Source organism: Geotrypetes seraphini, chromosome 2, assembly GCF_902459505.1.
Source record: "Geotrypetes seraphini chromosome 2, aGeoSer1.1, whole genome shotgun sequence".
Lineage (NCBI taxonomy): Eukaryota > Metazoa > Chordata > Amphibia > Gymnophiona > Dermophiidae > Geotrypetes > Geotrypetes seraphini.
In genome coordinates, this window is record NC_047085.1 from 365571144 (window position 1) to 365585402 (window position 14259).

The 14259-nt window shown below is 42.4% G+C and overlaps 1 protein-coding gene across 2 annotated transcripts in view; it reads left to right on the forward strand.

Annotated features, from left to right (window-relative positions):
• AVL9 (AVL9 cell migration associated) overlaps positions 1 to 14259 on the forward strand; it is a 130972-nt gene that overhangs the window by 87921 nt on the left and 28792 nt on the right. For both annotated transcript variants that reach the window (XM_033930580.1, XM_033930579.1), the window contains exons 10-11: positions 2882 to 3423; positions 8245 to 8379. In XM_033930580.1, the coding sequence (XP_033786471.1) occupies positions 2882 to 3423; positions 8245 to 8379 (677 nt within the window). The remainder of the gene's footprint in view (positions 1 to 2881; positions 3424 to 8244; positions 8380 to 14259) is intronic.

Genomic DNA, 14259 nt, shown 5'->3' on the forward strand with positions numbered 1-14259 from the left:
GCCTATTTACTAGAAAAAAAGATTATCAAGGTAAGTACCTAATCTTTCCATCCAACAGATTTTTTGATCTCTGACCCTACCATTGTTGCAAGAATGGCTTATTAACTTTAATTTTCCTGCTGAAGCAACACAGGACTAAGAGAGTACTCTCTCTTGTGACAAACCTAGGTCTAAGTCAAGGTTTGCCCCAAGGAAAGACAGGGTTTTGCCTAAGCCCCATTGTAAGAGGGCAGACCAAGTGAGTGATGGGTCTCCAGGTAATACTGACTGTCCCTGGGAGAGCATGGACCTTGCTGAGATGAGCCAGAGTTCACCTGGTAGGAGTCCTGTTCCTTTAAGGCAGAGGGCTGTCAGAAGCAAGGGAAAGAAACCTACCAAAGAAATGCCTGAGTCTGCTTTCCTGCCCTAGCTTAGAGGGCGTGGTTTAGAGCTCCTGAAAAGTCAGCTTAGATTGCAGAAGAAGGGGAGACAGGATCATGGAGAGAGCCTCAGAGGCCCGGAAGCTGCAGACCAGGAAGGAAGCTGGGGGCAGGGCAAGGAGAACTGGTCTGACCACAAAAAGTCCAGGAGTCCAGCGTGAGTCTCTTTCCAGAGATTTCCCTTCTGACTGGGACATGCAAGAGGCAGGAGAATCTCCTCTCTGTACAAGTTCAGAGTTTCTCCCACAGCCTGAAGCTATGGAGATCAGCACAGGCATACCAGCTGAAGCCATGCAAATCAGCTAAAACTGTAAGTTTAGATTTGCTCTTAACTTTCCTGTTTGCTGCTATGAAATTCTGGTTCACTGTGTGTGAAGGCACAATACAGTGGAACCTTGGTTTACAAGCATAATTCATTCCAGAAGCATGCTCGTAAACCAGATTGCTCATATATCAAAGCGAGTTTCCCCATAGGAAGAGTGAGAGTCAGAAGGCCTTGAGCATGCGCAGATGCTCAAGGCCCAGGCAAGAGGCAGGATCTTTGTTCATCGGCACCGGCACGTCCTGTGGGATGTGTGCCGGTGCCAGATGGGGTAAGGCTTCGGTTTGGGCGGGCGGGGGATGCCAGTTGGCAGGTGGGGGTGAGCAGTGCTCGCAAATCGAGTCAACACTCAGTTTGCAAGTCACGATTTGCGAGAATGTTTTGCTCGTCTTGCAAAACACTCGCAAACCACATTACTCACAAACCGAGGTTTGACTGTATTTTTGAAGAGGGTTGCTGAGAAGTGAAAGAGTTTTGAATTTTGCTTTACATTGAAGTCAGTTTCTCTTTCCCACGTTGGTGCTGATTAATGTGCTGCGTGCAGCTGGGATTAGCTCAGGGAGGTTGCTACAGATACTGATAGCAGAGCCAGAGCTAGACCTGCCAGTTGTATGAACCGTTCCTTCTAAAGACTGTTAAAGCGCAAGTGTTTCTCTGTCATAAGAAATTCTCTGTGTCTCAAAAGAACTATTTAAACTGTATGTCATCAGAACAATGCTGCTGAATGTGTTTCATGAGCAAAGCTGGTATAGACTGCCTTTTCAAAGCCATGGTTAAACCAGCACGGCCATTAACATCTGCTAGAAAGCATAGCCAAGAATACATTGGGGGGGGGGGAGTTTGTGAAGTGTTTATCCTGGACTTTGCTACTTTTTTTGTTTTCATTTTTAATTGCTCCAGTGCAGTGAACTGGAATCTGTTTGTCAAGGAGCTTTTCCTATGCAAGGACTATTACCAGTAAATAAAAGCTAAACTATTGGCTGGATGTTTTTCATGAGCATTATCTGTGCTGTGTGCAGGATTTGAAGCTTATCTGGCCAGTGGCCTTAAATAAATCTTTATTTTGTTTCGGAAGCCATTCTGACTTGGTGTCTGTTAAATTAAAATCACTTTACTTACCTGTACTTCCCCTGTTAGGCAGTTGCCTAGTTGGATGAAAAACCTGAGGGGGACCCTCAAGCTATAGAAGGAGAATATTGTCATGGCCCAAATGCCTTAACCAAGCCGGTTAGGTATCTAGGGGTGACACTCTGCTCGGGCTTTACGAATAATTATGATCCCCGAAGTTTGGTAATTGTATTTTACTTATTAGCTGGCCCCTTATACAGTACAGGCATTGTACACCAAAACACGGCTCATGTTGGGTCAAGACAAGGCCCTGTTCGTTGAGACTCTTTGTGCTTTTTTGCTGTATTGTGTTTGGTGTGCTCTGTCCCTCTCTGTGCTGGTTATTAACCCCATCAGCACCCCAACCATTTGTAATTTAAAAATATAGCATCAACGAAGTATATAGCCAACCCTTCCTTGATCTTTCCCTACAGATTACAATTTAAAAATTAGCAATCACTTAGAATAGAGCATAAAAATTGAGTAAAAATAACACCTCATAATAAGCCTAATCTCATCATAATAAATATAACTAGACACAAACTTCTATCTGACTGTCCTGCTTGGTCTGCACAAATGGCCCTTTGGCAGGAAAGGCCCATCTAGACGTTGGCCTTCTTTTAGGGCAGAAGCTGGGCAGGGCCAAATGCCATGATGGAAACTCCACAATTCTTTTAGGCAGATGTAAGAAGGGATTGCAGACAGAAACTTCATATATTCTACTGATCTGTGAAAGTATGACTATCTGTATCCAACTGCCAGGAGTAGGCAATTTCCAGTCCTCCAAAGCCCCAGCCAGCTCAGGTTTCAGGATATCCACCATGAGCTAGATTTGTATGCATTGCCTTCTTGATATATAAATCTGTCTCGTGCATATTCTTTGTGGATATCCTGAAAACCTGACCTGTTTATGGCGCTTGAAGACCGGAATTGCCCCCCTGAAAAGAAAACCTTATTTGGAGTTTGTATCAAAACAGTATGTTGCAACAAAAGCCTGTCTTTCTTTTTTTAAATTACTTCTTTTACATTTTAGGCATGATTGAACATGGGCTCACAGACTCTTCACTGTACAGGCCACGAAAGAGTATAACTAAGGATACTGACTTCCAAGAATTCATACCACTTGTAAATAAGTATATTTCAGTCTGTGCTACTGATATCCCAAACACAATTGTAGAAAAAGGCATTGAAGATGAGAATATATCTAACAGCTGTCCAATGGAGCTTCAGAACACAGATGTAACTTCCCAATCTGAGAATGGCAGCAGTGGAGTGCAGACATCCAATGGAACTAGCCAGCATTTGAAGCCACCTTCCCGTACTTCTCCAGAGTCCTCAGAAAGTGACTGGGAGACCCTTGACCCTAGTGTCCTGGAGGAGAATGTATTAAAAGAAGGAGAACAGGAAAATGGGATGAGACAAGCTGAAATCTTTCCCAAAGATCCAGTGAACTCAGAATGCATTCCAATTATAGTGCAGCCACAGGCTAACACAGGACAGGCAGTTTTTGCTCCAGGGCTAGTATCGGGCTTGGAAGAGGATCAGTATGGCATGCCTTTAGCTATCTTCACCAAGGTAAATAATTGATACCCATTGTTACACTTTTTTCAATTAGCTTTTTCAAATTGAAGAAATGAGTTTGGGATTGCAATCTCTATTTATGTAGTCATGGATATATATATATTTTTTTTTTTAAGGAATATTTTCAATTTGTATTAATTAGTTAATTTTTATTATTGATATTTGATTGTCATACAACTTTATGTATTGGGGAAAAAAACAAAACTTCTGACTATCAGTGAGAGCTCTTTGTGGTCCAGTTAACTTGTTCCACAGAGTTACTCCTATGATGGAGAAAGCAGAAGCTCTCCTATTCTCATAATGTATTTTTGAGAAATCCATTACCAACAGGCGCATTGCACCCTCAGACCTCAACGTTCTAAGTGGCTGGTAGATTGCCATAACTTGCAACAGATACCAGGGAATCCCATGATAACTTTGAACACAGGTACAAATGCTTTAAAAATAATCCGTGAGCGCACAGGTAGCCAGTGGAGTTTCCTCAACCAAGGTGTTATGTGCTCAAACTTTCTAACACCACAAATTAGCCTTGCAGCAGCATTTTGTATCATTTGCAAGGCTTTACACTGTATTGTTGTAATCCCTAAATAAAGGGCATTAAAATAGTCCAGTTTTGATAAGACTGTCATCTGTATCACTATACGGAAGTCATATGTTGACGTTATTGATTTTAAATTTAATAATCACAACTGGAAAAAAGTAGTCTTAACTACAGACAGAATTTGATCTTTCATGCTGAGGGTAGAGTCTAACCAGACTCCTAAGATTTTCAATTTTCATTGTATTGGTAAGATCTTGTCGCAAACCTTAATCTCTTTGGGCCATTGTGGATCATCTTTTCTCCCAACCAACAGTAAATACAAAATATTTAAGTGCAAACATTGAACAGTGGTCCTACATTCAGTCTTTATTCATCAGTGTGGCTTTGGAGCAAGTTGGATAGGTCTTTCTTTGCTGAGCAACAAGGTAAAGGAGGAGCTGCTTCTGATACTTATTCTTTATGAGACTTGAATTAAACCGCTGCATTAAGGCAATTGCTCTTTCAACGGAGTTGTTGACTACTGTTATTGATGATGCTGACAGCTTCAAATACAAATAGTTTAGATCATCTCTCCAGGTTGTAGGATCTTTAACCAGAAATTGTTGAGCTTTTTCTTGTCCATTTGTATCAAGATCATCAAAGACATGAGTTTTCTTATACATGATGCTAGGCCAATGGGACCAAGTGACTCGGAAGGGCAGTCGAGGCGTTTCATCAAACTTTTGGATTGTAGAAGCTGAAAGTGCCCTTCCCTAGCAGCCATACTTCAGCACTGCTTCTAGTCTTTGACATTCTTACTTCCTAGTTTTTATCCTAAAATGTGACATCAACTCTGTTTTCAACTGCCTATTTATCACTAAACTAACTTTCTGTTTTGCAGCAGTACTAGTTGTTAATAACAGCTTCAAAGAATAGCTATTTAGTATCCAACCAATATTAAGTAAGTAACGGTTTCTAACCGCATTGTTATGAATAGCCAACCGCATGATGAGGATATTGTAGGACCATGAGCGACCGCTAAATTTATTCCAAACTACTTCAGACTTTATCCATACCTTATCTACATGAGATGGAACATATTCAGACTTGTGGAGGCATGTTCTGATAAGGCTGAATTTTTACCATAGTTTTATGGATCACCCTAATAGTTATGCATGGTGCCAAGAAGGCATGTACTTTCATGTGACTCATATGTAGGTATGTTCAGGAGTGTAGTCTGCACAGAGTGCAGGTGGACTTGCCATTTATGCACATTCTTTATAAATATATGAACATTTTACGCAGGGGACTACTGGTAAATTTACCAAGACATAAATGTTACAATTTCTGCCACTTTGCTCCTAGAATTTTATGAAGACATATAGGTGTCTATATAACTATATAGAATAAGTTTTAAATAGCTGTCTACATCAGTGGTTCCCAACCCTGTCCTGGAGGAACACCAGGCCAATTGGGTTTTCAGGCTAGCCCTAATGAATATGCATGAAGCAAATTTGCATGCTTATCACTTCCATCATATGCAAATCTCTCTCATGCATATTCATTAGGACTAGCCTGAAAACCCAATTGGCCTGGTGTTCCTCCAGGACAGGGTTGGGAATCACTGGTCTACATGGCATTTACATGTAAACAGACTAAAATAAAATGTTCTCACCATCTGCTTGGTGGTTTCGCTTACTTCCCATTCTCCACCATGTTTCTCATTCTCCTGGAAGCCATACTTATAAGGATTAAATTAAGCTTTTATTCTCTGAATTATCAGACCAGAGAAAACAATGGAGACTTAGAAGAAAGCATCTGTAGCCATTTGTGCTCTCTAGTGCCTCATTAATACCTTTTCATTGGACTGTTCTAATAATATAAGCCAGTGATCCCCAGGCCAATTGGTTTTTCAGGCTAGCCCTAATGAATATGCATGGAGCAGATTTGCATGCCTGTCATTTCCATTATACGCAAATCTCTCTCATGCATATTCATTAGGGCTAGCCTGAAAACCCGATTGGCCTGGTGGTCCTCTAGGACAGGGTTGGGGACCACTGATCTAAGCAATTATTTATTCATAACAAGTTGACCAATACTATATTTCTGTGGATATAATAAAACAGCATTTCAAAGTTTGGCTGAGCTCTCTTCTTTCCATAAGAGCATAAGAGTTGCCCTAGTAAGTCCAGTATCCTGTTCTCATCAGGAGGAGTGTGTGGCACGGTGGTTGAAGCTGTAACTTCAGCACCCTGGGGTTGTGGGTTCAAATCCCACACTGCTCCTTGTGAACCTGGGCAAGTCACTTAATCCTCCATAGCCCCAGGTACGTTAGATAGATTGTGAGCCCACCGGGACAGATAGAGAAAATTCTTGAGTACCCGATTGTAAAACCGCTTAGATAACCTTGATAAGCGGTATATAAAGTCCTAATAAACTTGAAACTTGATCAGTGACCAGTCCAGATCACAAGTACCTGGTAATCCCATAAAGTAACAAGATTCCATGCTGCTTAACCCAGGGATAAGCAGTGATTTTCCCTAGGTCTACTTCAAAAATAATTTGTGGACTTTTCCTCTAGGAATTTGTCCAAACCTTTTTAAAATCTAGTTACATTTAACTGATTTTACCATTTGCTCTAGGAATGAGTTCCAGAGCTTAATTGTAGGTTGAGTGAAAAATATTTTCACTTATTTGTTTTAAATGTGCTAATTTGCAACTTCATGGAGTATCCCCTAGTCTTTGTACTTTCTGAAAGAGGAAACAGTTAGTTCTCATTTACTTGTTCCGCTCCATTCAGGATTTTATAGATTTCTGTCGTATTTCTCCTCATATCTAGAAACCAAGAAGTCACAGAGTCCACAGAATAATAAACCCAGAAAATGAGTTTATTAAGAGGGAAAATTGGACCCATCCTAGTATGGGGGAGATATTTAAAATCAAACATAATACCACCTGTAACTCTGAGAATGTTATATATGTAATTCAGTGCCCCTGCCCCAAGCTATACGTGGGCAGAACGACCCGTCCTATACGGGTTCGTCTTACAGAGCACAAATCCAGAGTCTATATTCGTAATGAATCCTCCCCGCTTGTCCGTCACTGGATAAGCTGTGGCCACACGTTAAAGGACTTGAAGTGGCGTGTTCTAGATCGTATTATTGTAGGGTGGGAGGGTGGGAACACTGCCCGGAGGTTAAACCGATGTGAACTCCGGTGGATGTTCACTTTAGACACTATGTCCCCCAAGGGGCTTAATGAGTCTTCCGATTGGTTAGCTCAATCGGACCTTTAACTTCTTGCTGGTCTCTTTAAATGTAGGCTAATCAGTTTTTAGTATGATTTGATGAGTTCCTCCCCCCGGATATGTCGTCATTCAGGCGGGGCGTTTTAAATCCAGAGTTTGGACGCCGCGGCTTGTCTTTTGATAAGCTTAGCGGCGGTATGCAGAGTATGTTCACCTTAGTAGGTAAGCTATGATATTGAAATAAATAGGAGGGCTATGATTTTAGTAGTAGAAAAAATTTTTTAGCGGAATGCTAATTATGATGTTTTTTTGGGTTTCAGCTTTCCCCATGTCGCCTTGACAAAGAACTCGAAACGCGTTGGCGTTCAGGGGAATGATTTCAAGGCTGAAAGCTAAGTATTCATAATATAGCTCCAGCAGTATAAATGTTTAATAAGTAACAAAATAAAAAAGGAAAAAGACAATAAGATAAAATAAAATAAAATAGAAAAAGAATTAACACGGAGGAGGAAGTACCGTAGGGTATATGAAGAGTGTATCCCCCTCAAACTTAACTGGTTTGTAGGGCTGTCTGATACCCCTTTCGGACCTCTTAATAAACTCATTTTCTGGGTTTATTAGTCTGTGGACTCTGTGACTTCTTGGTTTCAAGATATTTCAAGCTATCATTAAGAGGAATTGGTAGTTAGATGGTATTTCTCCTCAGCCATCTCTTCTCCAAACTAAAGTGCCCTAACCCTAACCTTTTCTTATATAAGAGTTGTTTTGATTGCCTTTCTCTGTACCTTCTCCAGTTTCACTATGTTTTTTGAGATGCAGAAACCAGAATTGAACAAAGTATCCAAGGTGTGGTTTTCATCATGGAATGATACAATAAGATTGGATCATATATCTCTTTTGGCAGTTGAAACTCATATTTATCAGTGTTTGTTTTTTGGCTTGTTGTTTTTCAATTACAGTTAAAGTTCTTCCCAAGTTAGGCTACACTGAAGAAAAGGATATTGCTGTTTTTTTCTCTTTATGCTGATTACTTGTTTCTGTGTTTTAGGGGTACCTTTGTTTACCATATATGGCATTACAGCAGCATCATCTTCTTTCTGATGTCAGCATCCGTGGGTTTGTTGCTGGAGCTACTAACATCCTCTTTCGTCAACAAAAGCACTTGAGTGACACAGTTGTGGAGGTATAAATCTATTTTCCCCCCTCAAGATAAAATCCAGCATACGAGAGCAGGGCAGACAACCTCGGTTCTCAAGGGCCACAACCCAGTTTTAGGATTTTCCCAATGAATATGCATGTGATCTACAGTAAAACCTTGGTTTGCGAGCATAATTCGTTCCAGAGGCATATTTGTAATCCCAAGCATAGGAAATAATGGAAACTCAGACGATTTGTTCCATAACCCCAAAACTTTAATACAAAATACTATACGTACTTGTTTTGCAACACCTCGCTCATTTAGAACAGTTACTACACTCCTGCAGCGTCAGAGAGAGAAGAACCATTGGCTCAGTTATGATGTGTGTATGCTGTATGTACTTGTATTGCAAGACATTGCTTGTATATCAAGTTAAAAATTAATAAAATGTTTTGCTTGTCTTGCTAAACACTTGCAAACCAAGTTACTTGCAATCCAAGGTTTTACTGTATTTGCATTCAGTGGAGGCAGTGCATGCAAATAGATCTCATGCTTATTCATTGGGGAAATCCTGACTGGGTTGTGGTCCTTGGGGACCAAGGTTTCCCACCCCCAGTTTAGAATATCAATGTGCCAGTATTTTTCTTGTTTATATAATTATGATTATTGAGAGCTTCTATACCACTACTAATGATAGGGGAGTCAATCCAAAGCAGCCTACATGAGTCTATGCAAAGGCGCTACCTACATGAACTTCTGTAAAGGTGTTATGATACATTAGCTTCTGTAGAGATGTTACCATAAGGAGTTATGAGGTTTTACAATACATGGGCTCTATATTGAAATACACGGAGCTCTGTGGTGGTGTTACAGAGTTATTAATACCAGCATGATTATGCCATAATCCATCATTTATACCAAATCAGTTGTCCTGTGTCAGGACACATGTAATACTAGGTTTACTATTGCAGCTAAATACACTATACACTTTTTTTTTTACTTACCTCTTAAGGAGGTTTGCCATTTCAACTAAAAATAATCTATTTACATGCATCCCTAAAAGTTATAGTTTCCTCTCTCTGTCAACTGACAGAGACGTTTAAATATCTCCATGAGACAGTAGGAGCTTGTCTTTTCTGCTTTTGTTTATTTTCATTTTAAACTCAATCTTTTTCACTACCATTTGTGAGGCTTTTCAGTGCTGCAGAGGATCCCCTTTGTGGAACAGCTCTGGCTGTGGGAGAGCGCAGACTCGGAGGATGAGAGTCTGCTTCCAAGGGGCAGATTGCTTTGCTATGCACCCACTTGGACAGCCTGCAAAGATAGATCGAGAACTCAGGGACTATCCATGGAAGCACAGCTCACCCCAGGTTCATCCACAGTTGGCTTGAGTACAGGCTGTGTGGCTACATGGCAGTATTTCTCCAGGATCAGGGCTGACTGCTTTCCTCACCTCATATTGCGTGTGCAGGTTCTGGTGGGGGTCTCTGGCTGATATGTTGGGCCCGAGAGGCAGTCAGAAGACATAAGCAATACAGCAATACAGATTCCAGGCTTATTGAGGCAGAGACTCACCCTGTAAGCTGTTTGCAGCTTCCACACTTGCAGCTCCCAACATACAGAATGGCACAGTGAGTATCAGCCTGGCAGACCAAATCGGGAGGGAGGGGTCTCTAAAATTGGATTTTCTTCACTTCTGGTGTTAGAATTAGGTTGCCCCACCTCTAAAATCGCTATTTTTTTATTTTTCAGAGCTCCTCCGGGCCATTCTTGGCACTAAAATCACTGCTGTGGTGACGATCTTGGATTTCCAATCCGCCTCAAAACATCTCGTTTTTGCTTCAAAACAGGTGGGATGAACTCCAGGCCAGGATACCTTGAATTCATGCCATATTTGTGGTGGATAGCCATCCAATGAGCATTCGTGTTCCACATGCCGCGCAGCACATGAGGGGGTGGGAGCCGTTGGCTTAGCCTCCGCTGGTCCCTCGAGGGTGTTAGTATCCAGTTGGTATGAGGAATAGGGGAAAAAGTCAAAAGTTGAGCCGTAGAAAGGCGCTAGTAAGTCCCTGGCGAAACGCAGCCATAATGTGGCTAAAAAATCCCAGAAAGGAACTGAGCAGAGTTTGTAAGGGCCTTCTGGATGTCCTGATCAGTGGATCTTCCCCTGAATTCATTATAATGATGCAGCTTATATGCTTAGCCAGGGCCGCATGTAACCCTTAGGAAGCGTGGCCCTACTGGCGCCAGGGATTTCCTCACCCCCAAGAGCGCAGTTCCCCAGCATTACTGCCATGCACAGGTTGAGGAAGTTCAGTCGGAGGATGATGGGGATTCAAGTGGCTTTATTCCTATGCCTTTACTCTCCCAGTCAGGGTCCTCAATAGCAGGAGATGCAGCTTCATCTCTCAGGGGAGCCAAAACCGGATTTGGGGGAGGCCCCTGATTTTGGCAGACACAACTGTGCACAGGTGGTTTAAACCCTCAGCACGTATAGAGATAAGCATGGAATCCCTCCAAGAATTGAAGCTAGAGGCTTCTCAGTCCTCTGCCATACAGTACTCACTTAGGAGCAGCACCAAGGCACTTTTTACTTTTCCTCACATCAAGACATTACAAAAATACTTATAGATTTTGAGAGGTACCTGGCAATTCACGCAGGGCCTAATTCCCCTTCAGGATCCAGAAATCTTTGGTCTTATGGAATGGTTTTTGAGCACACAACAGCTTCTTAGATGGAGTGGTCTCCAACATTCTGAGGTGTAGAAAAACATCAACTGTTGCAGCGTACGGAAACATAAGAACATAAGAATTGCTGCTGCTGGGTCAGACCAGTGGTCCATCGTGCCCATCAGACCGCTCACGCAGTGGCTCTTAGGTCAAAGACCAGTGCCCTGAGTCTAGCCTTGCTTGTGTACGTTCTGGTTCAGCAGGAACATGTCTAACTTTGTCTTGAATCCCTGGAGGGTGTTTTCCCCTATAACAGCCTCCGGAAGAGTGTTCCAGTTTTCTACCACTCTCTGGGTGAAGAAGAACTTCCTTACGTTTGTATGGAATTGATCCCCTTTTAACTTTAGAGAGTGCCCTCTCGTTCTCTCTACCTTGGAGAGGGTTAAAAACCTGTCTTTATCTACTAAGTCTATTCCCTTCACTAACCTGCCCGATCGTGACCAATCTGTGTCCGATCCGGGCAGGGCGATGGATTCACAAACCAGCAATATTCTAATGGGAGCGATCGGAACGCCCCCATCCGCTGACATTGATCGCTAGTGTGCAATCCTGACACATGCGCAGACCATCTGTAGATGGTCTGCGCATGCATCTAAGACCCATTTGAGCCATGACTTTTTTTTTTAATTTTAACTTTACTTTTAGTAGCCCAGCAAGCTCGTGGTTTTAATCCGCTTTAAACTCGCGGGTTAAAACCATGGGCTCGCAGTGCGGTGAAGGGCAAGAGAGATTCGAGGAAGAGCAAGGTAGCGATTCGGGAGAGAGAAGGGTGGTGATTCGGGGTGGCAGGCAGGACAGATTCGAAACAGAGCATCGGGGCAGCAGGCAGGAGAGATTTGGAGCAAAGCAGGCAGGACAGATTTGGGGCAGAGCATCGGGCAGGAGAGATTCGGGGCAGCAGAGAGCAGGGCTGGAAAGTCGGAAAAGACATTTGCGACTGATCCCCAGCAGTTGCTTCTTGAGTTGATCGGCCAGCCCAGTTGGAGCACGAAATTTGTTTAATGAATCGCGTCCCTGCCTACTTTGCATGCCGTTCCCCTCATTTGCATGCACGGATCGGAATTGGATCGGCAGAGAGGTAAGTGAATCAGGCTGGAGTAAAATCGGGTCACAAAGGGGTCGCAAACTGATCGGTACACAATCGGTTTGCTTAATGAATCTAGCCCAAAGAGTCTGGCCGACCTGTACTGGCTGCTCTGGCTAGTACAAACAGATGAGATGACCATTGAAATTCATTTGTAACTTCTAGATACCACAGCAAGTGTCTGCGCACAACCAATGCTTTTTTTTTTTTTTTTTTTTAAACACTCAAATGTTCTCTTGAACCAGAGGGTGTGAAGGCACTTTTCACTTCCTGGTTGAAGTGGAAATTGGAAATCACTTTCAACAAGAAAGATGGCACTGTGCGCAAGGTCACGCCTGAATCCATAATCCTAAGAAAAGGATCTTTGCAGGACAAAGTCTGAAGGTTTGACACTCTCCGGGTGGAGGTAATCGCCACCACAAATACCATCATGATGGTAAGGTCCACTAAAAAAGCTTGGTCTAGAGGCTAATCGGGAGGACTCACAAACCCCCAGAGACCCAGAGTAAGATTGTATGGCAGAAAAGGCCATTGCACTGGAGGACAAAATCATAACATGCCCTTCAGAAATCTGGCTACATCAGGATGTGCAAGGGTTTTTTTAATGATCCTGAGTCTACACAGGAGAGCCCAGCTATCTCTCAGGGAGCCAACAGCTAGGCCCTTTTCAAGACCTTCCTGGAGAAAGGCAAGTATCACCAAGATAGAAGCCGAACTCGGGGCTTCGTTTCTCTGAGTGCACTGAAGTGGGACATAAACACGCTCGAGAAATGGGCCACGACATGGCAAATGAGGTTTAATGTGGATAAGTGTAAGGTGATGCATGTCGGTAAGAAAAATCTTATACACAAATATAGGATGTCCGGTGCAGTACTTGGAGAGACCCTCTAGGAAAGAGACTTGGGAGTACTGGTCGACAAGTCCATGAAGCCGTCTGTGCAATGTGCGGCAACGACGAAAAGGATGCTAGGAATGATTAAAAAGGGGATCACGAACAGATCAGAGAAGGTTATCATGCCGCTGTACGCCCCTACCTGGAATACTGTTTCCAGCACTGGTCGCGATGCATGAAGAAGGACACGGTACTACTCCTGAAGGTCCAGAGAAGAGCGACTAAAATGGTTAAAGGACTGGATGAGTTGCCGTACAGTGAGAGATTAGAGAAACTGGGCCTCTTTTCCCTTGAAAAGAGGAGACTGAGAAGGAACATGATCGAAACATTGTTGATGGTGGTGGGATCCCATCGCTATTAGGTGTTCCGACCCCATGAAATCCCTCTTTGGCATCCATTGAGGAGTTAACAAGTGGAGATGATCGAATGGGCCCCAGGGAGACTCCAGGTACTATCACTGTAGAGCAAGTGGGGTTGGATGGAATAACTGGAACATTTAAGAGGTTTGAGCAGGATACTACTACCCGTTTGGATAAAATTGGTGAAGGGTTGCTTCTCCTTCAAAACCAGGTTGGGAAACACCAAGAGCAACTGGATAAACATTCTGCAAGTCTATAGAAATTAGAAAAAGATCAGGAGAAAGTTCTGGATTGTCATCAAGAACTAATTAAAGATAAATTATGGATACATCAAAGATTGGAGACAATTGAGAATTTCAATAGAAAATTAAATTTTTGTAATTATAATATGATGTTTTCCTTTAAATGTTTTCATTGATGTAATTGTCTATCAAATTTTGGTGTTAACCTGTGTATTTTCTTTTGGAAATTTGCAAAAATAAAGTTGGTGATTTGTTTGGTTTTCACCCTGTTATGTATTGCAGATGTTTGAATGTGGTTATCTGTTATATGTTTGCTGATATGTTTCAGGAAATGAGCAGAACAGACCTGTATCTCGGGGAGAGTCCCTATACCCCTCCCTCTTCTGTTTCCTCTCCAGGGTTGACTGTCTGCTTTGTTACTAACCAAGGAGTTGAAGGGCAGCACAGAGGTAATGGAGGATGAGCAAAAAAGTATGCAAATGAAGCTTCCTGGAAGAATTCGTGCTAGAAGAGGTTGACTACCCACAGGTTCAGGAATAGAGTATATGTCTACTAGAAAGAAGATTATTGAGGTAAGAACCTAATTGTTCCTTATACCTGCATGCCAATTTACATTTG